General features: G+C 52.0%; 1 protein-coding gene across 1 annotated transcript in view; it reads right to left on the bottom strand.

The window, feature by feature from the left end:
* The window catches only part of EPHB4 (EPH receptor B4), a 38,050-nt gene extending 13,990 nt beyond the window's left edge, over positions 1 to 24,060 (bottom strand). Inside the window, exons 1-3 of the mRNA XM_033169552.1 lie at positions 23,978 to 24,060; positions 6,614 to 6,681; positions 4,191 to 4,872 (exon numbers count right to left, since the gene is read on the bottom strand). Coding sequence (XP_033025443.1) covers positions 4,191 to 4,872; positions 6,614 to 6,681; positions 23,978 to 24,029 — 802 coding nt within the window. The 5' untranslated portion in view covers positions 24,030 to 24,060. The remainder of the gene's footprint in view (positions 1 to 4,190; positions 4,873 to 6,613; positions 6,682 to 23,977) is intronic.
* Between the last annotated feature and the right edge of the window lie 1,050 nt (positions 24,061 to 25,110).

The following is a 25,110-nucleotide window of genomic DNA, read 5'->3' as shown; positions in this document are numbered from 1 at the left end:
CTACAGCCGGAGGCGGCAATGCTGCTGAATGCCAGTTGACGGAAACCACTGGAGGGGAGAGTGCTGCTCTTGTGTTCGAATCCTGCTTGTGGATTTTCCTATGAGACATCCGTTTAGCCATTGGGAAACCAGGATGCTGGGCTAGAATGGCCCCCTTTGGCCTGATCCAGCAGGCCTCTCCTTCTGTTTTGGGAATTGTAGCTCTACAAGAGGAGAGCGCAAAATATGGTCTGAAGCTCAACATCAAAAAAACTAAGATCATGGCCACTGATCCCATCACCTCCTGGCAAATAGAAGGGGAAGAAATGGAGGCAGTGAGAGATTTCACTTTCTTGGGCTCCATGATCACTGCAGATGGTGACAGCAGTCACGAAATTAGAAGACGCCTGCTTCTTGGGAGGAAAGCAATGACAAACCTAGACAGCATCTTAAAAAGCAAAGACATCACCTTGCCGACAAAGGTCCGTATAGTTAAAGCTATGGTTTTCCCAGTAGTAATGTATGGAAGTGAGAGCTGGACCATAAAGAAGACTGATCGCCGAAGAATTGATGCTTTTGAATTCTGGTGCTGGAGGAGACTCTTGAGCAGGCACAGGCAACCTTCGGCCTCCAGATGTTTTGGACTACAATTCCCATCATCCCTGACCACTGGTCCTGTTAGCTAGGAATCGTGGGAGTTGTAGGCAAAACATCTGGAGGGCCGAAGGTTGCCTGTGCCTGCTCTTGAGAGTCCCACGGACTGCAAGAAGATCAAACCAATCCATTCTGAAGGAAATCAGCCCTGAGTGCTCACTGGAAGGACAGATCCTGAAGTTGAGGCTCCAGTACTTTGGCCACCTCATGAGAAGAGAAGACTCCCTGGAAAAGACCCTGATGTTGGGAAAGATGGAGGGCACAAGGAGAAGGGGACGACAGAGGATGAGATGGTTGGACAGTGTTCTACAAGGTACCAACATGAGTTTGGCCAAACTGCGAGAGGCAGTGAAGGATAGGCGTGCCTGGCGTGCTCTGGTCCATGGGGTCACAAAGAGTCGGACACGACTGAACGACTGAACAACAACAAGCTCTACAAGTGGGGAAACTACAGTTCCCAGGATGCTTTCGGGAGAAGTCTTGTGCTTTCAAAGCATCGTGCACGGGGGAACCTTAGGATGTCAAAGGACAGAGTGTGGGGGAAGCTGTGATGATGATGATGATTTTTTTATGTATACCCCGCCCACCTGGCTACGTCACCAGACAAAAAACTCCAAGAGGAGGGAATCTGTCTGAGTCCCTGAAAGTTAGCACAGCGATCGCGGCCAACAGACACACATCCCTCTCCGACTGAGACGTGGCTCGCTCCCTGCCAACTGTTTACGTTTCCTGGTGCCTGATCCACCGAAGCGAGGAATGCCGGAATGCCGTCTCCCTTCCTCGCAAGAAGGCACAGGGCTTGGGGGCCTCTCTGCACGCAGAAGCTTCAGCGGCCCCTTTTGGCACCCTGCCTGCAGATCTGGTCTCTTCCTCTTCTTCTTCTTCTTCTCAAAAAGGATATCGTAGCTTAAGAACACAAGGAGAGCCCTGCTGGGAAGCCCGCAGGATCCGCTCTCCCCACCTGCTGCTTCCAGCAACTGGGGATTCAGAACCAGAAAAGAACCATCCTGGCTAGTAGCCATCGATAGCCCACGCGTCCTCCATGCATTTGCCCAATCCTCTTTTCAAGCCATCCAAGATGGTAGCCATCACTGTTTCCTGTGGCAGGGAGTTCCACAGTTTAACTCTGATCTGCGCTATGAAGAATCTTCTTTTATCTGTCCTGAATCTCCTAGCATTCAGCTTCCGCAAGTTCTGGCGTCGTGAGAGAGGAAGAAAAACTTTATTCTACCCACTTTCTCTAAGTTCTCTCGTAAAATTCCATCAGGCCACCTCTTCCTTGCCTTTTTCCTCCAAATTAAAAATCACCAAACACTCTAATGAGTTGCTCCATATCCTCTTGACCATATGGGCTGCGCTTTCCTGATTTTTTCCCCCAACTCTACAATATCCTTTTCGAAGCGAGCCGGCCAGAACGGCACGCAAAACGTTCCAGATTTGTACCTCCCCTCCAAAGAGGTTGAGGCTGCGTACTTCGTTCTCCGCCTGCTCCCCACTTTATCCTCACAAGAACCCCGTGAGGTAGGTTAAGCCAAAAGGCCGTGACTGACCCCTCAAGATCCCCTCTTTCACAGCTGAGCCAGGATTCGAACCCCACAGGCCAGTCGCTGCCTGCTGGCCTACCCTACAGGGTTGTTGTTGTGAGGGCGGAAACACTGCCTGAGAGCTTCTTGGGTGAAAGGCAGGAGCGAAATGCAGTGACGGGAGATTTAGAAAACGATGCTTATAGCGTGGCATTGTTAACGCCAAGGTTGCAGGTTCGATCCCCGTTTGGGACAGCTGCATATTCCGGGTTGGGATAGATGACCCTCGGGGGTCCCTTCCAACTCTATGATGCTATGACTCATGGCCTGGAGAGAGAAGAGTATTCTCCCTTGGTCTCACAACAGTCTTTTTCATCCACTGAAGTCAACAGTCAGTAGATTTAGCTCAGACCCCTCCCCCCAAAAAAAACCCCTAAAGGGGTGAAGGAAGTCCTTGGTTATAGAATCAATAATTAACTTCACAAAGTTGTCTGCCAGAAGATCCCATGACGGCAAGTCCCGGGTGGGAGGCAGGGTGCGTCCTGTAATGTTTTCATGAGTGTTGGAAGCCACACAGAGTGGCTGGGGCAACACACCAAGACGGGCAGGGCAAAAATAAAATATATAAAATAATCTTTAAACAGCGTCAGTACCAAGAGCTCAGCCTCGGCTTATGACTTCCTCTTTGCACCTTTCTGGCTACCTATTTACTTGCCTCCTTTATTTATTTATCTATTGCATCTCTGTGTGTTTTTGCAGACGATAGGGCAGTATAGAGATTTAATAAACAACATTTTCCCTCCGGGGGGGGGGACTGCTCTTTTTTGGGGGGGGGAACTGCTCTTTAGTGCTCAATTGGAGCAAACAGGAATCTGGGTTTCCCCCCAGATTGCCATTTGTTCTGATATATCACGAAGAGCAAGTTTTCCCTTGGAAAGGAGCGGGGGTCAAGGAGAAAACTATCAGGATGGTGCTTTCTAGGCACAGCACATGCACAAGAAGAAGAAGAAGAGTTTGGATTTGATATCCCGCTTTTCACTACAAGCGGCTCACATTCTCCTTTCCCTTCCTCCCACAACAAACACTCTGTGAGGTGAGTGGGGCTGAGAGACTTCAGAGAAGTGTGACTAGCCCAAGGTCACCCAGCAGATGCAGGTGGAGGAGCGGAGACACGAACCCGGTTCCCCAGATTACGAGTCCACCGCTCTTAACCACTATACCACACCACCTGTAGATAGATAGATAGATAGATATACAGATAAAGGTAAAGGTAAAGGGACCCCTGACCATTAGGTCCAGTCGTGGATGACTCTGGGGTTGCGGCGTTCATCTTGCTTTACTGGCCGAGGGAGCTGGCGTACAGCTTCCGGGTCATGTGGCCAGCATGACTAAGCCGCTTCTGGTGAACCAGAGCAACACACGGAAATGCCGTTTACCTTCCCACCAGAGCAGTACCTATTTATCTAGGTACTTGCACTTTGTTGTGCTTTTGAACTGCTAGGTGGGCAGGAGCAGGGACTGAGCAACGGGAGCTCACCCCGTCACGGGGATTTGAACCGCCGACCTTCTGATCGGCAAGCCCTAGGCTCTGTGGTTTATCCCACGTCGCCACCCGCGCCCCAGATAATAGATAGATATACGTATATAACTGTGATCAATGATTGCAGTCACCTGTGTATGCCAGCTGTGTAAATTTCGCAATTTTTTATGTGCTATAAGCTGCCCAGAGTGGCTGGGAAAACCCAGCCAGATAGGTGGGGTATAAAACAACAACAACAACAACAACAACTATTATTATTAACAACAACAAAAGACAGTCCTGCCTCGGCTTACTTCCCCTCAGGTAACGTAAACTTTGGGTTGCGAAGCGGCAAACCCAGAAGCATTGGGTTTCGCCACTTGCGCATGCGCAGAAGCGGCACCTCCGGTTGCGGAAACGTCGGGATGCGGCCGGAGCTCCGGAACGGATCCCGTCCGCAACCGGAGGCACCCCTGTAATAATAATGACGATGCTCCTCTGCGGGGGACCCTCACCTCGGCACTTGGTGTTCTCCTCGGACGGCTCGTGCCCGGCCGCGCAGGTGCAGTCGGTGACCGTCTGCTCGGCCCACTCTCCGTCCTCGCGGCAGTACATGCTGAGAGGCCGGGCGCTGACCTTGACGGCGTTGGGCACGCACCGGCCGGCCACGGGCATGACCAACTCGCGGGGGACCGTCTCCTGGAAGAGGGTGAAGTTGACGGTGACGGCAGGGCACTTCTTGTAGAAGAGGCGGACCGAGAGCAAGGCCATGCACGCTCCCTGGTCCTGGAAGGCCAGGTAGAAGCCGGCCTTGGAGAGCGGCCCGATCTTGAGGGTCTTGACGTTGACCTTCCCGGAGGCCTCCATGCCCGCTCGCTTGCGCGTCAGGTGCTCGGCCGCCACCGTGTCCACCTTGACGTACGGGTTCTCCATCCAGGGCGGGAAGGACTCGGTGGCCAGGTCGCGGTCGGCCTCGTAGAAGAAGACGTTGAAGGTCTCCTTGCACGAGCGCGTGACCTGCGGGATGGAGAAGCACTCCACCACCGTGAAGCGGAGCTCGGCGTAGACGTGCGTGGCCCCCGAGCGAGGGACGAAGGTGGTGCGCAGCCAGTTGTTCTGGTTCGGAGAGCGGACGCCGCACACCTCGAAGGTGCGGACGCTGTTCTGCTCCTCGTCCAGACCGCTCAGCTCCTCCCACTGCCCCAAAGAGAGAGAGAGAGAGAGGGGACATTTTGAAAGTTTGTTGGTTGTTTCGAGAGGAACCCAAGCCAGTGGCCTTCTCAATGTTTTGGGCCACGGCTCCCATTAGCCCCTGTCAGCACAGCCATTTTGGAAAACACTTCCCATCAGCCCCTGCCACACAGCCATTTTGGAAAATGGTTCTCAAAAGCCTGTCAGCACGGCCATTTTGGAAAACAGTTCCCATCAGCCCCTGCCAATACGGCCATTTTGGAAAACAGTTCCCATCAGCCCCTGCCAATACGGCCATTTTGGAAAACAGTTCCCATCAGCCCCTGCCAATATGGCCATTTTGGAAAACAGTTCCCATCAGCCCCTGCCAATACGGCCATTTTGGAAAACAGTTCCCATCAGCCCCTGCCAATATGGCCATTTTAGAAAACAGTTCCCATCAGCCTCTGTCAGCACAGCCATTTTGGAAAACACTTCCCATCAGTCCCTGTCAGCACAGCTGTACGATGCAAAGGCCAATGGGAGTTGGAGGGCGCCTACTGGAGGGCGCCATGTTGGGGAAGCTCTCCTCAGGGTGCCAACCAACTCCCTTTTTCTTTTCGTTTCCTGAGCCGCTCAGAGTTAACTCCCAGACCGATCTAAGTCTGGAGCGTAACGTTATTTCTTTTGTTCTGAGATTTGAGCTGCTGTTTTTAATAACCCGGCTTCGTCTTTAGACTGTGTTTGTAAGCGTTCAGTGATCTGAAAGCCTAACAAACACACGCTGCAATAAACGGCCACCGGTTCGGATGGTTTTAAGAGAGGATTTTATGTTCAGCTTCCTTGGCCGACAAGTCCTGTTGGTGGGCTTCCTATAATGGGCACCTGTTTGGCCAGTGTGAGAACAGGATGCTGGACTAGATGGGTCCCACTCTGCCCTGATCCAGATGAAGGGATCTTTAAAAAAAAAAAAAACCAACCCAAAACAAACATTTTTAACAGTATGGCAGGGGGTTGGTCTAGATGACCCGCTGGCCCCCTTCCAACCCTACAGCTCCGCTGTTCTATGATTTCCTCACTTTCCACAAACATACAGATCTCGAGGCGACACACGCGATGCAAATAAAAAGAATCACATGCAACAGTTTGCAGAGTTTTTAAAAAACGGCACAAAACAGGACACCCGCGGAAGAGAAGCATTCATTCAGCTGCGAAAGCTTGTTGGAATAATAATTTAAAAAAAAACACGTCTCCAATTGTTTCCAGAAGGAGCAGATAGCAGGCGCCGGCAGGAATGCTGGTCACGGAGGGGATTTTGAGACCTGGCAGGGCTGCAGTCTCTCAATACCGGAGGGAAACACACTCTGTATACACCCAGAGGCAATCCTGTATTCCAATTCCAGCCCCGAACCCACTGCCGCACACCCCGAACGACGAGGAATAACGGCCTCTGGGTTTCTCAATCTGCTTCCCACCCCCTTTTACAAAAGCTGGGAAGTTTCATGTTTAAAATTTAAAAAACAAACAAACCTCTGGCTCAGGGTTTCCTTCACGGCAGCGGGTTGGACTACATGACCCCCTGGGGTCCCACTTTGCAGTTCTGTCAATCTACTAATTCTTCCCACCCTTGGCCCAGACTCTCCGATTTGACGGGAGACATGAGGCAAGGGAGGTCAGGGACCCTCACATTTTATTTATTTGAATTTTATTTATTGAATTTTATTTATTGAATTTTCAAGCGACTCTTTGTCCCTTCCCGCTGCCTCACCTGCCCATCCGCAGGGTACGTCATCCATCGTAGGTCAACCGTCTCCAGCTTGGTGTTCATAAGGCTCTCTGAAAGAGAGAGAGACAGGAAAGCTGAGAATTCTGACATTCACATTTATTCATTTTTTTGCCAGGATTCAACTTGCACAGAACTTTGTGACGGAGAGAACCAGAAGGGGTTAATGATCTACACAGGAATGCAGAACTGCAGTGGGGGGGCGCGAATGCCATTCCCCACCTGGCTCTTGGATGCCTCCCATAGTAGCCCATGCCCTTTACTGGCCCTGCTTTGCACGGAAACACCGTTTACGTTTACCTTCCCGCAGGAGCAGTACCTATTTATCTTCTTGCACTTTGATGTGCTTTCGAACTGCTAGTTTATTTGCCACCAAATTGTTTGCAAGCTTTTAACCGCCGCATAACTCTTCGTCGGCTCTTGATGAAGAGTTCTGTGTAACCGGGAAGCTCGCACACTTCCTACAAAGGCACTGTCTTAATGCGGATTTAGGGATTTTTTTTTACACACACACACCTCACCCTTACGGGTCAACAGGCTTTTAGGGTCAAAATGCTATCTTAGTAAAAAACAAGCCATCTAATCCCTTAAATCTCAACCTTCGGGAAAGTTTGCGTTTCTCGTTAAAAGGGCAATCGCAGGGACAAAAACGCTGCGTTACAAATACAAATCAGTCACTGATCTCATGGCCCAAGGTGCAAATTATTATACTCATTAACGACGAGGGTGATGGTTTTATTATCCGCACCCCTGCCCATCTGAGTCACTCTGTCACTCTGGACGGCTTCCAACATATATAAAAACATATTCGCTTTCGGCAAACGCTGGAGTCGCCCATCTTCACCCGGGGGGGGGGCGTGCGTCTTGGTCCCCCGAGAATTGTGTGATTTTCAGGGCCCACCCCAATTCCCACGACTGTAATTTGCTTTAACGGTTTCCAATTCTGAGTTTTAACCTGCCGCATCCCTCCCGGGGACCTGCTGGCGAAGGGGCAGGCAACAGACATAATATTACTAACCAATAATAATAATAATAATAATAATTAATAATAATCGCTGCTGGCGGCTTTCTGTGGTTTATTTAGCAACGCATCCGCGCAGATGGCAAATTGAATCCAAAATATGATTTCATCCGGCGATGGTTTTGATTATGCGAGTTCTGGTTCCGCCGTTTAAGCTCTTATCTATAAAGCTAAATATCCCTTTTAACGTTTCTCTTTATATCTTTCGTTTCCTTGCCCTACACCTCCCCGGCCTGCGAGTTTGTCTCCCTTTCGCTGGAATACGTAAGCCGTTCAACTTGTTTTACGTTTAATGAAACCAACGTTTTAAAAGAGTCTCTTGGATCAGGTCGAGAGCCAAGATATCTCCAACATTATCGATTCAGACCCCGGCTTGCTGGAGGAGATGCAAGTCAGGAACATAGCTGTCAACATTTTCCTTTTTTTTAAAAGGGAAATTCCCTTATTCCGAATAGGATTCCTCGCAAGAAAAGGGAAAAGTTGACAGCTATGGTCAGGAAGGTTTCCCCCCCCCTTTTTTGGGGTGTGTGTGTGTGTGTTGTGTTTTCTTTATTCATGGTATCTTTTAAGACCACAATGTTAAAAGCAAAATAAAATACAAAATTCTTTCCAGTAGCACCTTAGAGACCAACTAAGTTTGTTCTTGGTATGAGCTTTCGTGTGCATGCACACTTCTTGGGGAGCAGGACCATGGGGAATTTTTGGGGGGTGTGTGTGTGTGGAATCTGTGATTCCAGGACGCCTGGGTCCTCTGAAGGAGGAGCAGATCAGAGCTTCCTTCCCGTCTCCTCCTCACGAGGAAGCCACAAGACGTTACCTTAAAAGAGTTCAAAAGCAAGGCATTGCAAAGGAAGGCGGGGGTGCAGAATTAATGCAGCAAAATAAACGACAGCAGCGAAGCATTATTCTTTCCTAGGATCGTGGAGCTGGAAGGGACCCCGAAGGTCATCCAGTCCAACCCGCCGCAATGCAGGGATCTCAACACACACGGTCTCCCGTCTAATTTTAAACCAGGCCAGAACCTGCTTAGCTTTGCAAATGCGCCGGCAGGTCCATCGCCCCAGCACTTCACCGTTTCAAAAACGAAACCTTGTTAAAGGAGGCCAGAGGTTTAATAGGCATTTAAAACAGCCAGCATTAAGAAGAGAACAAAATTGCATGTTAAAACATAGAGAGCGTCTCTGCTGCTGCTGCTGTTGCCGCCAAAGGCCCCATTTTAAAAAATGATACCCTTCTCGCTGAGCGACAGCCGCGGATGTTGGGTGCAATTCATTTTCAAAGCCTGCAAATTCCCTAGAGAATTTGCTTCATATATAAATATATGGGTTCAGAAATCCGGGCCGAAATATCCACACACCCACAAAAACCCTGCTCTTGTTGTTTGTTCACACAGACCAAAAACCGCCGAGCCAATTCCCGGAGCACGTTCCCTCCACATTTGCACAATCGCACGAGGTTCTGGGAACGGCTCTGCCTACCAAAGGGTCAAAGGTGGTCACTCGGTGGCGGAATATTTATAAAAAAGCCGGACTCGCGTCATTTCCCCAAACAGACCCTGCGGCTGCTGCCACCGCCCAGGGCTAGGAAGACAACTCCCACCCTTTCACTGACACACGTGCCCCCCCCCCAACACATCATCCGCATCTGACGCCTCCCCCCGTCCCCCTTTATCCGCTTTCCGGGTTTTTTATTTTAAAAAAGTCCTTCTCCGACGCTCCGTTAAACTGCGGAACACCCTCCCGCAGGAAGAACCGGGTGGCTTCAGAAGAGGGTCTTCCCTTTTCCCGAGGGGGATGCAACTTTTGTTGCACGAGAGTCGCCCACTTCCTCTTCAATCGTGCAAAGTGAAGCACACGGGTAAGACCGCGGAACTCCCTCCCACTTGAGGCAGCGATGGCCAACTTTAAAAAGAGGATCGGGGCAAATTCATTAAGGAGGGGGCTATCGACCGCTACTAGCCAGGATGGCGATACTCTGCCCTGCACAACTGGTTCGCCGGAAACCGCAGGAGGGGGGGGCGGCTCTTGGGTTCGAATCCTGCTTGCGGGTTTCCCTCTAGGGCACCTGGTTGGCCACTTTGAGGGCAGGATGCTGCTCTAGGTGGTCCAGGGACCTGATCCGGCTAAAGCTTCTTATCTTCTTAGCAAACCCGCCCCCGCCCCCAGCTCCCCTCAATGCAAACCAGGGTGTCTGCGTACGTCCCCCCACCTCACACAAAAAAATTCTTGGTTTTGTGGTGGCAGAGGGATGGATACCTGAAGCGGACTCTCCGCCTCTGCCAAGGTCTCCCGAGAAAACAAAAGGGTCCATTGTTTGAGGAAGCCCACCCTTTCGTCCCCAAGTTGGAAGGGGAGGGAGGAGGGTCTCCAATGCGCGGCTTGAGCAAAGGCCCATGGGAGTCAAGATGGGAAGGGATTACGCGAATGCAAGAGCAGCTTGCTGGATCAGGCCAGGGACCCATCCGGCTGCCTCCGGCTGTGGAAGCAGAGCGCTCTCATCCTGGCTAGGAGCCATCGATAGCCCTCTCCTCTGTGAATTCGTCTAAAGCTCATCTAGGCTGGTGGCCACCCTGCAGCAGGTAGTTCCACAGTTTAACTATGCGCTTCCTCTTACCCGCCCTGAATCTTCCACCAATGCTCAGCTTCGTTGGCTATCCCTAAGTTTTGAGTGTTACTTCCATCTCTACCTGGGCCTCTGTTTGGGACACCCGGGTGCTGGTTTCATGGGGGGCCCTTGAGACACACGCCAGCGAGGATGCCGGCTGGCCTCCTGTCAAGGTCCTGGGTTCAAGTCCCGGGTTGTTGTTGTTGTTGTTGTTGTTTTGCCACTGACCTGCCACGCGGCCTTTGGCCATTCCTCTTCCCCGTTCCCAGTTCTCCCAAACAGGAGGAAAGAAAAGGGGAAACGAAGAGGAGGCCTTCCTCGCAGGGGGGTTGTCGAGAGGGCCAAAATGCCACAAAACCAACAAATTGCATTTTTAAAAGAAAAAGAAAAAAAACAATTGCTTAAGTAGCTTGTTTTCTGCTGAGCCAACAGATACAAGCTACAAGAAAGGAGACTGGAATAATTTTTTAATGGGCACGTTCTACCGTATGTGTTGGACGCGCAAGGTAACAAAAGCAGTCTGGGAAATGATATATAATGAGGTGGGGAAAATGTTTAAAATAACATTTGTGAAAAAAACAGAGGCATTTTTTTGTTAGGTATTTTAGGCACAGAGACTCCGAAAGAGTAGAAAAGACTATTTATGTAGGTATGTGGTGACAAGCAGCAAGAATACTACTGGCCCAGAGATGGAAAAAAGATAAGGTTCCAACCAGAGAAAAATGGCTAGTGGAGACGATGGACGATGACAAAACGCCAAAATTGACCGGGAGAATCAAGAGACCAGGACGAGAAGAAGTTTACGAAAGGATGGGAAAAATTTATACTCTATTTAAGAGAACGTCATAAACATGGCAGGATTGGAGTAATACTTGTAAAAGACAAAATATATTGGAAAAGTTACAGTTACAGGTAGGTAGCCGTGTTGGTCTGCCATAGTCAAAACAAAATAAAATAAAAAATTCCTTCCAGTAGCACCTTAGAGACTATTTTATTTTATTTTGTTTCGACTATTGGAAAAGTTAGCAATAGATAGAACAAATTGGGGGGGGGGAGGATAAGTTGAGCAAAAATGGCTGCACAATGGAAACCAGAGAAGGGCGAGTCAAAGGATTTTGACAATCCTAAATGGAAAGGGGATTGGTATGTTCAAATTGAAATTTGTTATGTAAAATTTAATTAAAAATACTTTAATAATAATAATAATAATAATAATTTTCTGATGGTTAAGAGCCGTTGGACGGTGGAACGGTCTCCCTCCTTGGAGGTTTCTAAGCAGAGGTCGGGTGGCCATCTGTTGTGGATGCTTTAGCTGAGATTCCTGCGTCGCAGAGGGGGTTGGACTGGATGACCTTTGGGGGTCCCCCTCCCGACTCTATGATTCTACGATCTAGCTAGTGGTTTTGTTTGTTCCCTCTCTGGGAGCCATTCTGTCTCCACCAGAAGCCCTCAGGTCCTGCCATTACACACAGACACCCCCCCCAACATAAATCTCCATTTCCTTCCTCGCCCTCCCCTCCGGCTTAGCCATACGCCAAATAGCTGGATTCCTCGCCACCTGCCGAAAACTCTCCAGCCTGGTTGCCCCCCCCCACTCCTGGAGGGCTCAGAGCTTGAGAAGAGGCGAATAACACCCCCCCACCCAAAAAAACCAATAAAACCCCTCCCCTGCTCCTCTCGCCCTCCCCCAGTTCGACAGACCAGGACTAGATACAGAGGAAATTGGAAACAAAAGGAAGATTTTTCTCCTTCCTTCCTGCACACCACTCCACAATCACTGACTTTCTCCCCCCCACGAGATAAGCAGATGGAGGCGGGAGGGGTGCCAGCAGGGAACTCTGGGTAATTACAGGGCGCCTCCGAGTTGCGATGCCCCAGGGGCCAAGGCGAGTGGGATGGGGGCCAAGTGGAAAATCATTACGAGGTGGCTGGAGGGAGGAGGTAAGGGATGGGTGCCTGTGCGTTTGTGTGTCTGGGGGTATTTCCACATACCAGGAAGGAAGAGCCGCCCAGGCACCCTACATATTTGGTGCAACACGGTGGCGGGACACCTGTTTGGCACGCAGAAGGCCAGCCTCCTCCGCCGTTGAGGACTAGGAACCTGCTTCGTTTTATGGGTCTGGCCTCAGCTCAGTGGCAGAGCGTCTGCCTTGAGTGCAGAAGGTCCGAGTTGGGGCCCCCCAATCAATGGCGGCGTCTGCAGGTTGGGCGGGGAGGGTCTCCCCTGCCTGGGGGGGGGACCCGCCGCTGCCAGTCAGAGCAGACATTACTGGGCTAGGTAGGGCACAGCGGGTCTGGATCAGTAAAGTCTGCTTCCGACGGGAAATAAAGACTGCTTGGTAGATCTGTAAGATGAAGGCCGCGCCTGTGCTTTAACTGAGATTTCTGCATTGCAGGGGGTTGGGATGGATGACCTTTGGGGTACCCTTCCGCCCCTACACAACTCTACGACAAAGGATAAATACTGCTAGCAACGCGCTGACGGGGCCTAACAGCAGGTCGACAATGTTTTCGTAAATTTCCCCGCACAACGGACTTTGCACGGCACACACGGCCCCACCCCGCAGCAGGACCCCCCCAATACTGAGCTGCATCATTGCAGCCCCCCCAGCCCCCTCCAAACGCACCCACCCACACCAAGGCCTCCCACCCGCCCCACCCACCGGCCCACACTCATTCCTGTCTAAATCCGTCCCAGATGTGTGAGGATCTGACTACACACCCCACAACGAGGATTCAGAAAGGAACATGGGGAGGGGGACGACGCACACATGCCAGGACTCCTGGGTCCCCCGGAAAGCAAATGGGGCCCAGCTTTTCTATAAGGGGCTGGGATGATGATGGCAGGTTGCAGCAGGTTGAACGGCTGCTGTGCGGACAGCCGGATCTTTTAATACTTAATATTTCATTATTGCATATTTACGTGCTTTTTCTCTCTCCGAGCAGCTCAAGGGGGAATGTACGTGCTTCTCTCCTGGCTCCTCATCTAACCCCAACAACAACGGCCCTGCGAGGTAGGTTATAGGCTGAGAGGAGCCCTTAAGGGCAGTTTTGCATCCCCCGGCAGGGATTCGAACCCTGCTCTCCCCAAGGTCCTAGTCCTCGTTTAATCCCTGCAGCAGCAGCCCTGCGAGGTAGGTCGCAGGCGGAGAGGAGGCCCCCACGGTCACCACCAGCAGGATTCAGGGCCGCCGAGTGGCGAATTCGAATCCAGGCCCGAGCCCTCCGACCATTGGACCAAACTGCCATTTGCACAGCCGTCCTCCTTCCCCCTAAAACAAAAGTGCCAATTTTTATTTTTATTTTAATCGGAAGGCGAGAGGGCCGGCCTTTGCTCAGTGGGTTAAGAGCACCTGATTGGAATGTAGAAGGGTCCCAGGTGCAAATCCCTCCAGCGGCAGGGTGCCCGGATCCCAGGAGCGCTGCTGCCAGCCAGTGTAGGCTAGCTGTCTGTGGCTTTCCATCTGCTGCTGCAAGTCCCAACTCCCACCAGTTCTGGCCAGAAAGACCAGTGGACAAGGATGCTGGGAGCTGTAGACCGGAGACATCAGGCGCAGGGACCTCGATGGACCGCTGGCCTGCCTCGGGAATACCGCAGCCTAGTGTAAGGAGAGCCTGCAGGATCAGGTCCAAGAAGGTCCATGTAAGTCCGGCCTCCTGCTCCCACAGTGGCCAAATCATAGAATCATAGAATCCTAGAGTTGGAAGAGACCCCAAGGGCCATCCAGTCCAACCCCCTGCCAAGCAGGAAACACCATCAAAGCATTCCTGACAGATGGCTGTCAAGCCTCTGCTTAAAGACCTCCAAAGAAGGAGACTCCACCACACTCCTTGGCAGCAAATCCCACTGTCCAACAGCTCTCACTGTCAGGAAGTTCTTCCTAATGTTTAGGTGGAATCTTCTTTCTTGTAGTTTCAATCCATTGCTCCGTGTCCGCTTCTCTGGAGCAGCAGAAAACAACCTTTCACCCTCCTCTATATGACATCCTTTTATATATTTGAACATGGCTATCATATCACCCCTTAACCTTCTCTTCTCCAGACTAAACATACCCAGCTCCCTAAGCCGTTCCTCATAAGGCATCGTTTCCAGGCCTTGGACCATTTTGGTTGCCCTCCTCTGGACACGTTCCAGCTTGTCAGTATCCTTCTTGAACTGTGGTGCCCAGAACTGGACACAGTATTCCAGGTGAGGTCTGACCAGAGCGGAATACAGTGGTACTATTACTTCCCTTGATCTAGATGCTATACTCCTATTGATGCAGCCCAGAATTGCATTGGCTTTTTTAGCTGCTGCATCACACTGTTGACTCATGTCAAGTTTATGGTCTACCAAGACTCCTAGATCCTTTTCACATGTATGTGAAATACCCCTTAGATGAACCTAGGAATCTAGATAGACTGCCTCTGGAGCTGGAGGTTCCATTAGGACATCAGAAGAGCCTGGCTGCCGGATCAGGCCAATGGCCCATCTGCTCCAGCATCCCGTTCTCACAGGGGCTGCCAATCAGACGCCCATTACGGCAGGATCCGAGCACAAGAGCAGAACAGTCCCCTCTTGCCGTCCCCGCCAACTGACATGCAGAAGCGTCACTGCCTCTGACTGGTGGGCAATATCCTTTATGAACTTCTCCGATCCTCCGCCAAAGCCATCCAAGCCGGCGGCCACCACAGCCTCCAGTGGCAGGGAGTTCCACAGCCTTAACTACACACTGCACGAAAGAGGAGGGCAGAGCAGACCACAGCCATTGCGGCTAGTAGCTTTCGACAGGCCGCGTGCATTTTTTTCCTCACTTGCCTTTTCCTTAAAATAAAATTTAAAAAAAGCCACGGGGCAGGGGGATTCGAACCCCCAGCCCGGCGCGCTAACCACTAGGCCTTCCAGCACGCAGCCGGCTCCTCCAGAGTCGCAAGCAGGGTGGGAGAAAGAGAGAGAGAGAGAGAGAGAAGCCAAAGCCACTCCCTTGCCCTGCGTGCGTGGAGACTTTTTATTAATTAAATCCAGGGCACGGCTCCCAGAGCCCTCGTTAATGTGCTCCTTGCATTGTTTAATTACAGCCGCGTCCTGCCCCTGTGGGCAGAGAGGGGGGGCCCAGGTGTCTGCGCGCCCCATAAACGCTCCTTTTAATAGCCCCCCTCGGAAGAAGAAAAAGAGCAGGAACCGTGTTGTGCCATTCCTTCCCCAGGCCTGGGCAGGACTGCAAGAGGCAGGGTGTGTGCCGGAGCAACAATCCCCTTCTCCCACATCACAATCGAACCCGCAACCAACGCTTCGCTTGGCTCAGCCTCCAGGCCATGGCGACCATCTCCCCCCACCCCCAAAAAGAACCCCATTATCTCACCGCCCCCATTTCGCAAGATGCAGGGCGGCGAGCCTTCGCCCTCGCTCTGCTTGCCTTAGAATCGTAGCCCTGCAGGATGAGGCCCAGCGAAACCGGCCTCCTGTCCCCGCAGCGGTGCCCACGAAGCAGGATTCGAACGCAAGAGCCACTCTTCTCCCTTCCTGCGGATCCCGGAGCGCAGCCAGCCATCCATTGGTCCAATCCTCTTTTAAAACCGTCCAGTTCGGTGGCCGCCGCTTCCTTCCTGTGGCAAGGAGTTCCGTAGTTTAACTGCGCGCCGCATGGCTGCATTTGGGGAGTTAGCAGGAGAGAGGGAAGGGCTCGCAGGCTCTCCAGAGGCAGCGGTGTTGCTGTACTGGATGCGGCCCTTTTGTTCGCACGCCGCAAGATCTTGCCTAACATGAATTCTCCAATCAAGTTTGGCTTGGTAAGTTACGGTTCCTGGAGGATAGGAAAAGGGACTACGTTCCCCACCCAAGTCCCAGTTCTGCGCTGCATTTTTCATTTATCCGTTCTGAATCTTGCAACACTCAGCTTTCCGGTCCTACGAGAGAGGGCGGAAGATTTTCTTCATTCCGCTTTCTCCAGCTGGCGCGTCATTTTAGGAACTCATCTCGCTTTTTCTCCAGACTCAAAAGTCCCCAATGCTGCAACCTTTCTGGAGTTTGCTCGCTCCATCCCCTCGCTCTGGTTCAGAACCATTTTCTGCAGCTCTTCCACACCCGTTTCGAGGCAAGGCGGACGGAACCCTAGCGTTCCAAAATGCAGTTTTGTGCAACGGCGCTATGATAACTGGCAGTGTCGTTTTTCGATTCCTAACCAGCGTGCGTCCTGCGAAGCCCAAACAGCAAGTGCTTTCACCCATCGGGGGTTCTGCAGCTGCGATTCCTGCATTGCATGGGGTCAGGCTAGATGACAGGATGATGGCCGCGGCATTAAAAAATTAGACAAATTTGTGTGCCGTAGGTGCAGAACGCTGCAGCACAATTGCTGACAGGGATCTACCAGATTGCCTTGCACAGGCATAGGCCAACTCGGCCCTCCAGATTTTTTTGGGACTACAATTCCCATCATCCCTGACCACTGGTCCTGTTAGCTAGGGGTGATGGGAGTTGTAGTCCCAAAACATCTGGAAGGCCAAGTTTGGGGATGCCTGCGCTATGGCAATTCTTTCCCTCCACAGTCAGAGGCAGCGGCGTTTCCGGATCCCAGTTTCTGGAAACCTCCGGAGGAGAGAGTGCAGGTCTTGTGTTCGAATCCTCCTTGCGGGTTTCCCCCTGGGGCATCTGTTCAGACGCTGTGGGAACAAGATGCTGGCTCTTCCTACGATGGAACCTCCAGGTTCAGAGGCAGTCTACCCAGATTCCCATGTTTTCCAGCAGAACGTGGATACCCCCACCCCCGGTCTTGGATGCTTTAGTTGAGATTCCTGCATTGCAGGGGGTTGGACTAGATGATTCCTGGGGACCCCCCTCCCAACTCTATGACTGGAAGGGCCCCCTTCCAATGCTCCCCACTTCCAAGGCCGCCCCCTATTTCACTTTGCGCTTCAGCACCAACATCAGAGCCCGGTTTCGGCGCCCTCTCCCCCCTCCCCGCAAAATACTGTATTTTTCCATGTATAAGACTATATTCCCCCCCCCCCAATTTTTAAAAGTTTAAAATTGGGGGTCGTCTTACACACGGAATGTTGCAATTATTTATTTCTTAATTTGGGGGCTCAGAAAATAGGGGTCGTCTTATCCATGGGAGCGTCCTATACTTTACTTCTCTTCTTCTTTGGTAGCCAAGTAAGATTGTCTTCCATAAACACGCTTTTAACAAAATAAAAAATAAATAAAAATTCCTTCCAGTAGCACCTTAGAGACCAACTAAGTTTGTTCTTGGTATGAGCTGAAGAAGTGTGCATGCACACTTCCTCAGATTTTAACAGTGAGTCCGTAAGTGACTGTGGAGGCCAATTCTGGATCCACACGTCCTTCCGCAGTGGGGACATCGGTTCCTGGACGGGAGTCGATCACGGTGAGGGTTTGCCAAGCGTGCCTTCCTCTTGGCACGCTTCTCCCTTGCGTCCTGAGTTCGAGTGTCTTCAAAACCCACGATGCCTTTGGTAGAGGCTGCTCTCCAACTGGAGCGCTCGCAGGCCAGTGTTTCCCAGTTGTCGGTGTTTATACTCCATTTTTAAAGATTTGCCTTGAGACCAGTCTTTAAAACTCTTTTGTTGACCGCCAATATTACGCTTTCCATGTTGAAGTTCGGAATAGAGTAGTTGCTTTGGAAGACGATAATCAGGCATCCGCACAACATGACCAGTCCAACGAAGTGGATGTTGAAGAATCGTTGCTTCGACACTGGTGATCTTTGCTTCTTCCAGTACCCTGGCATTAGTTCGCCTGTCTTCCCAAGTGATGTATAACATTTTTCGGAGACTCCGTTGATGGAATCTTTCGAGGAGCTGGAGATGGCGTTTAGAAGTGGTCCATGTTTCACAAGCAGACAGTAAGGTTGGTAGTACAATAGCTTTGCAAACAAGGATTTTGGTTTCCCAGCGAATGTCCCGGACCTCAAACACTCTGCCCTTCAATCGGGAGAAAGCCAAACTTACAGAGCTCAGGTGATGCTGGATTTCGCCCTTGTGGGAAGATCATAGAATCCTAGAGTTGGAAGAGACCCCAAGGGCCATCCAGTCCAACCCCCTGCCAAGCAGGAAACACCATCAAAGCATTTCTGACAGGTGGCTGTCAAGCCTCCGCTTAAAGACCTCCAAAGAAGGAGACTCCACCACACTCCTTGGCAGCAAATCCCACTGTCCAACAGCTCTCACTGTCAGGAAGTTCTTCCTAATGTTTAGGTGGAATCTTCTTTCTTGTAGTTTGAATCCATTGCCCCGTGTCCGCTTCTCTGGAGCAGCAGAAAACAACCTTTCACCCTCCTCTAGTTGACATCCTTTTATATATTCGAACATGGCTATCATATCACCCCTTAACCTTCTCTTCTCCAGGCTAAACATACCCAGCTCCCTAAGCCGTTCCTCATAAGGCATCGTTACCAGGCCTTGGACCATTTTGGTTGCCCTCCTCTGGACACGTTCCAGCTTGTCAGTATCCTTCTTGAACTGTGGTGCCCAGAACTGGACACAGTATTCCAGGTGAGGTCTGACCAGAGCGGAATACAGTGGTACTATTACTTCCCTTGATCTAGATGCTATACTCCTATTGATGCAGCCCAGAATTGCATTGGCTTTTTTAGCTGCTGCATCACACTGTTGACTCATGTCAAGTTTGCGGTCTACCAAGACTCCTAGGTCCTTTTCACATGTACTGCTCAGATAACTGCCCAGGTAGGAGAAGTGATCGTCATTTTCCAATGTTACACCACCGAGTTGGATTTCTGGCGCTGCACAGGGGTTGTTTTGTACTTGTTGGTGCAGCACTTTGGTTTTTGGGATGTTGAGTGATAGGCCAAGCTTTTCGTAAAATACGCTAGCTCTTTGCTAATGGGGGGGGGGAGAGCCTCCGCTTGCAACCGTGGGGTGCGATCTCGCCTCCTTTGATAGCAGAGCGGTTCCCTCCCCGAGGAGAAAAGTAGCGTTACAGGCCTGGGCAGGTGCAAGGCTGGGGAATCTGTGCCTTTGATGGCTGAGCCAGGCACCGAGATTAAAAACCGCCTCTGCCTCTCTGCGGTCAGAGGTGTGCCCGCCAATCTCCGTCCCGGGATGCGGAGGCAGCTCCCCGAATTTCTCGCCGCCCCAAACGACCCGGGAGCTGGCACCGCGCCTGGCAAGAGAGAGAAACCGGCAGCTTTCACACCCCCACGCGGGACGGAGACCTGGGACTCGGTTTCTGTTCTTTCCCCGGCAGAGAGTTGGATCAAGACCTGGGAGAGATCCGGGTTCGAGTCACACACGCGCCCCAAACTCATCCATGGTGTGTGGCCGTGTGGGGCCAGTCTCTCGGCCCTCTCTCGGCCCCTAACCTTGAGCTCCTCGAAGGAAAAACTTGGAAACAAATAAAACAATGTGTGAGGTTGCCGGGAGGGTGGGATTCCTGGGCGACAGAAGGCGAGAGAGGTGGTTTGTGGGCCGGAGCGAGGCATGCCAGGAGTCAGGTCTCCGGCGGCACGGCGGGAATTTTTCTCAGCTTCTGCCCGCGAGCCACAGGTTCGAATCCCACCTCGCGGTACCCGGAAAGCTTCTGTTATGCCGGTCTAGCTGAGCGCTATACAGTACCTCTATTATGGTAGAGCATGAGCCTTTTAATCTCCTGGTCGTGGGTTCGAGCCCCCACATTGGGCAAAAGATTCCTGCATTGTAGGGTGTTGGACTAGATGACCGCTGGGGTCCCTTCCAACTCTTATGTTTCTTTTTTCGGTTTTGCAAACTCCTCAAAGCCGCTGCACGCCAGTTAGAGAAGCTTGAAATACTGAGTGTTTTATAAACGTTTTGAATAAATACAATAAAATGCTAACAACGGCCGGCTGCCTCTCTGTGGTTTGGGGCAGGGGGTCACCTACCCGGTGGTGCCCACCTGGGACCTTCTGCATGCCAAGCAGGTACTCCCTGACCCACTGAGCTACGTCCAAACCCCCTTTAAAACAAATCAAGGTTCTAGTCCTCATTGGTCGGAATGAAACGATGCTGTCAGGGGCTAAACCCTGGGGCATTCTGCATGCCAAGCAGGTGCTCCCTGAAACACCGAGCTGTGAGAATCCATCGGTCAGCAGACAGGGCCTGTGCTTTTCATGAAGAAGTCTCCCAAGCTGGAGAGAGTAATCTCAGCTCAACCGAGCAGGAAAGATCCTGGTCCGAAGTCTAACCTCAAAAAAAGTGGACGCCTCTGGACTCAGTGACCCAATGGTCTGAACTGACATGCAGAAGTTTCGTCAGGCCTTCTGGACATGCAGAAGCATGGAGGTTAAGCAGGCAAGAAGAGACTTGGGCAGTTTGGCTGCTGCACGCCTCAAAATCTTGGAAGGGGTGGACATGATTTAAGCCCAGCTGCTGATCAGGCCAGTGGCCCATCTCAACCCACAACCAGGATTCGAACACAAGCCTCGCCGGAGATTCGAAGCCCGTGGAGGTTGTTTAATCTTGGTCTGAAATCCTGGAAAGGCTCTGTCAACCGGTGTGGAACGTGGTGATCTAGACAGCTGCTATTCCTGCATTGCAGGGGGTTGGACTGGATGACCCTCAGGGACCCACGGTTAGAGGCAGTGATGGTCCTGAATCCCAGTTGCTGGAAGCCGCAGGAGGGGAGAGCGGCTCTTGCACTCGGATCCTACTTTCTGGTGTCCCACAATGGGCATCCGGCCGGCCACTGTGAGAACAGGTTGCTGGACCGGATGGGCCATTGCCCTGACCCTCAATGTCCTTACTTCTTCATGCAGCGCATAGTTAAACTGTGGAACTCCCTGCCACAGGAGCCAACAACTTGGATGGCTTTAAAAAGACTGGGCAAATTCGCGAAGGAGGAGAGGGCTACGGGTGTCTATTCTGTGCCCCCCCACAGTCAGAGGCCGCAATGATTCTGAATACCACCTGCTGGAAACTGCAGGGGTGTCGCTCTTGTGTTCGAATCCTGCTTGTGGCGGGTTTTCCCATAACGGCGTCCGGCTGGCCGCTGTGAGAACACATGCTGGGCTCTCCTTCGCCGGAGGTTTTTTTAACAGAGGCCGTAACCTGTCAGGGTTTTCCTTCTGCCGCGATTCGGGGTTGGTCTAGATGACCCTTGGGGGACCCACTTCCATCTCTACAATGCTACTTGCAAGCTTTTCAGACAAGGAGCAGCATCGCCAATTTCCATCTTGGTGGGTTTGCAAAAGCAATGCGCAGCAACGAGGATGGGTTTTTTTTGGGGGGGTGGACACACGCTGAATTTCTGGACGCCCCACGTGGCTCCGGCTCCAGGAGCCACAATAGAGGATTCAATTAATGCGTTACACGCTCCGGCGCTCCTTCACAGCCTTGGGACAGACCTGACCTCCGAGGAGGAGACCAGGGATGGAGGGAACAGGCAGAGATAGTGGAAGAAAAGTGGGTGGGTGGGGGGGAGTTTGGGGTGGGGTGGGGGCGAGATAAGACAGAAGGGAGATTTTACAGTCCTGGGGTGGGTGGGAAAAGGATGGTTCCTTTGTGAGCTACTTAAGAAGGGGGGGTCCTTTTTGCAAACGCTTCACATGCCCCCCACCCTCCAAAAAAATTCCTTGCTTCCCCCCCCCCCTTGGCTTGGGATTGTTTTGGGCTGAAAGCTACGAAGGGTTTGTTTTTCTCTGGCCTGGTTTTTAATCCCTTTTCAATGAGGTTTTAGCTCCTGGAAGGGGGTGATGAACGGGAGAGAAGAGGGGGAAATGAAGAGGAAATTGTGGGGGGGACGGGACACAGGTTGAGCAGGAGGAAGGAGCAGATTCGGGAGCTGGGCGTGCAGATTACTGGGGGTGGGGAGACAAGGTTTCTTGGCCCTTTGGGTAAGGAGGAGGGCGCAGGATTCCTGGTCCCCCGGGGACCGTTGCGGTGGTCCATGTCTACCCTGCCTGGAAGATGGACGTTGAAGCTGCGGCGTTCTGCATGCCAAGCAGCGGCTCCGCCACTGAGCTGCCATCTCTTTTCTCCCTGAGGTCAGTTTAGCTCAGGACTGTCCACACTGGCCGGCAGCAGCTGCCCACGGTTTCAAAAAGGGAGAGTCTCTCAGCCCTACCTGGTGGCCCCACCTTCTGCACTCAAGGCAGCTGTCCTGCTGCCCAGCAAGAATCTCTCCCCTGGCTCAGCAGCAAATTATTATTTTTTAAAGAGGCATTTGGGCAGGTAGCTCTGCCAGCCTGGAGATGACACTGCCGGAGACTGAATCAGGGGCCTTCTGCATTCCCAGCAGATGCTCCAGCACTAAGCCATGGCCCTTTCCTTAAAAACAAAGCCCCCATGAGGGCTGAGACCCAGGCAAAGCGCTCAAGCTTTTCTAACAGGTCAAGGTGGAAACTTTTGCCCCCTCAACAGCCCCTTCTGCAGTCCTGCCACCTGTCAAGTGTTCAGCACCCAGTTAGCAGAGGCTGCTGTACCCACTAGGCGCCGCTCCCCCTCTGCAGCCTGACACAATGATGGCAGCAAGCGAGAGCTGTTTGATGATGGAACGGACTCCCTCGGGAGGTGGCGGTCTCTCCTTCCTTAAGCGATCGATATAAGCAGAGGGCAGATGGCTGCCTGCCAGGGATGTGATTCCTGCCCTGCAGGGGGTTGGGCTAGATGACCCTCGGGGGTCCCCTCCAACTCGCCAATTCTAAATCCCCCAACTTCTCGTAACTCAGGATTCCAGCCACTTGCCTTCCTCTGGGCTCCAGCCCAGTAACAACACCTCCACCCCACTGTTTCCAAGAGGACCCAGGAGTCCTTACATACTTTCTCACTGAACTATGGAATTGTAGAGTTGGAAGGGACCCCCGAGGGTCATCCAGTCTGACCCCCCACGATCTGCCCTTTTCACAAAAACAGTACTCTTGGTTCCCAGCTTCTACATACGGGTCCAAGACGCTGAGCTGTCCCCTCATTTCTCTCCCCCCCAGGGAACCCAGGAATCCTCCAAATTCCCCCCCCCCACTTCACCTGCCCCCATACCCCTGCCTCTTCCACCCAGGGGAGCTCAGGTGTCCGCACTCCCAGAATCCTTCACTCCGCAGCAGCCCACCAAGCCCAAATCCGCCCACCCACCCCCAACCCCGGGAAGAGAAAAAAAGCACTTTAGTTTACAACAATGGGAGGGGAAAGCCCCACCCCAGTCCCTTGGGACAACTAGGGTGTGGGGGGGACACGACAGGCAGCGAAGATTGATGAGGAAGGGAGAGGATCAGAATTTGGAGAGATGAAAGCGTATTGCAAATCGTTGTCCTTTTTTTCTGGGGGTGGGGGGGTTAGGAGAGCGCCGATATCAGTGGGGTATAAAGAGGAAAGAAAATCTATCGCCTCGGAGAGGCTCATTACCCAAGATCGATGCGGGACTTTAAAAAACACTTTGAACGCAATCTTCAAAAATAGATCAGGCCTCGAGGAGGGAAAAGGAATGGGGGGGGAGGCGAGAGGGAGAAACATCAGAGGGAGGGAAAATTCTGCTCTGAGATACCCAAAGTCCCCCTGTTAGCGGGGAGGGGACCCAGGCGTCCGGGTCTCCAGACCTCTTCACCCGGCAGAACCAACTTTCCTTCTGGGAAACCCAGGATTCCTGGTGCAACAGCCCCCCCAGCACACTTCTCCGCAACAATTGCACTTTTGCCCCAAAGGGACCCAGCGGGAGTCCCAATCTGGGAGACTTCGCTCCACTTGTTTGTGTGTGTGCGTTGTTGAGCATGATGGAGGGGGTCTGGTCTGGATCAGAACCCGGACCCCGTTTGGTGCCTCACCTTCCGCAGTCAGGGCGAAGGGGATCCAGAAGCACAGCAGCCAGCCAGCCATCGCTCCAGGAACGCCAGAATGAATCCGAGGAGGAGGAGGAGGAGGAGGGAATCTCGGGATCCACAGCAGCGGAAAAATATTCCTGGGGAGGGAGAAATCAGATCCCAGAAAGCCAGTTCGGGGGTCATGAAACAGTGATTCCAAACATGGTCGAGGCGCCTATAGATTCCTCCCAACGCACACCCCAAAAAAAAAAAATTAAATCCCGGCGCAGAATATATGCACGATTTGCGCCGCAAAATTCAAACAACACAAAACTCTCTCTCACAAACACACAATGCAAAATTAAAAAAACTGTTCAGCAAACTCCTGCCTTGGAAGAACTTTCAGAAGTCTGGCTTTCCTCTCCGCAAGGCGATTTCGGTCGAGACAATGCAGTTCTCTGCGATGTGTCACTTTGTTTCGGGTGGGGGGTGGGGGGGACCCCTGAAATCGGGGCAGAAAATGCGGATTCCCCCCCTAAAAAAAAAAGAAAAAGAAAAAGACCTTCTTTGCAACAATAGGGATCCTTGCAACTTTTCGGATGTTGGGATTGTTCAGGGAAGACCATACGCACGAGCACGATACTTTTAAGGGGGAAACAACCCGGTTTGTCCCAGGACAAAGACTCCAATGTTTCCCCGAAAGAAATCCACGATGGGAGCGTTCCTCTTCCAAACCAGAAAGTCCGGAATGGCAGAAAAATCCCAAGCAAACGTCGGACAAAGGAACCCCCCTAAACAGCAGCAGCAGCACAACTCTCCCAAGCAGCCGTTGTGGTGTGGAGCAGGAAAAAAAAGTCTATGCTGGGTTGGGTGAGAGCCAGGAGACTGGGGGGGGGCATAGGCGGGAGGGGGGGAGGGATAAGTGGATCCGGGTTAGGAATCTTTAAAAAAAAAAGAGAGAATCCAAAATAGTGTCACTGTTTTTTTTACCAGCTTCTGTGCAGGTCTGGATACTTGCCCCCACACCCCCCAAAAAACACAATGTTCCCTGCACACACGCACACCCTAAAAATATAGGAAAGGGAATCCTTGCCCAGATTTTGCACAGGAAAAGGAACTTTAGGAAAACTGTAGCAAACACATCGCCCGGAATAAAT

The sequence above is a fragment of the Lacerta agilis genome, chromosome 14 (genome assembly GCF_009819535.1).
Source record: "Lacerta agilis isolate rLacAgi1 chromosome 14, rLacAgi1.pri, whole genome shotgun sequence".
Classification (NCBI taxonomy): domain Eukaryota; kingdom Metazoa; phylum Chordata; class Lepidosauria; order Squamata; family Lacertidae; genus Lacerta; species Lacerta agilis.
This window is presented reverse-complemented; position numbering and strand designations above follow the sequence as displayed.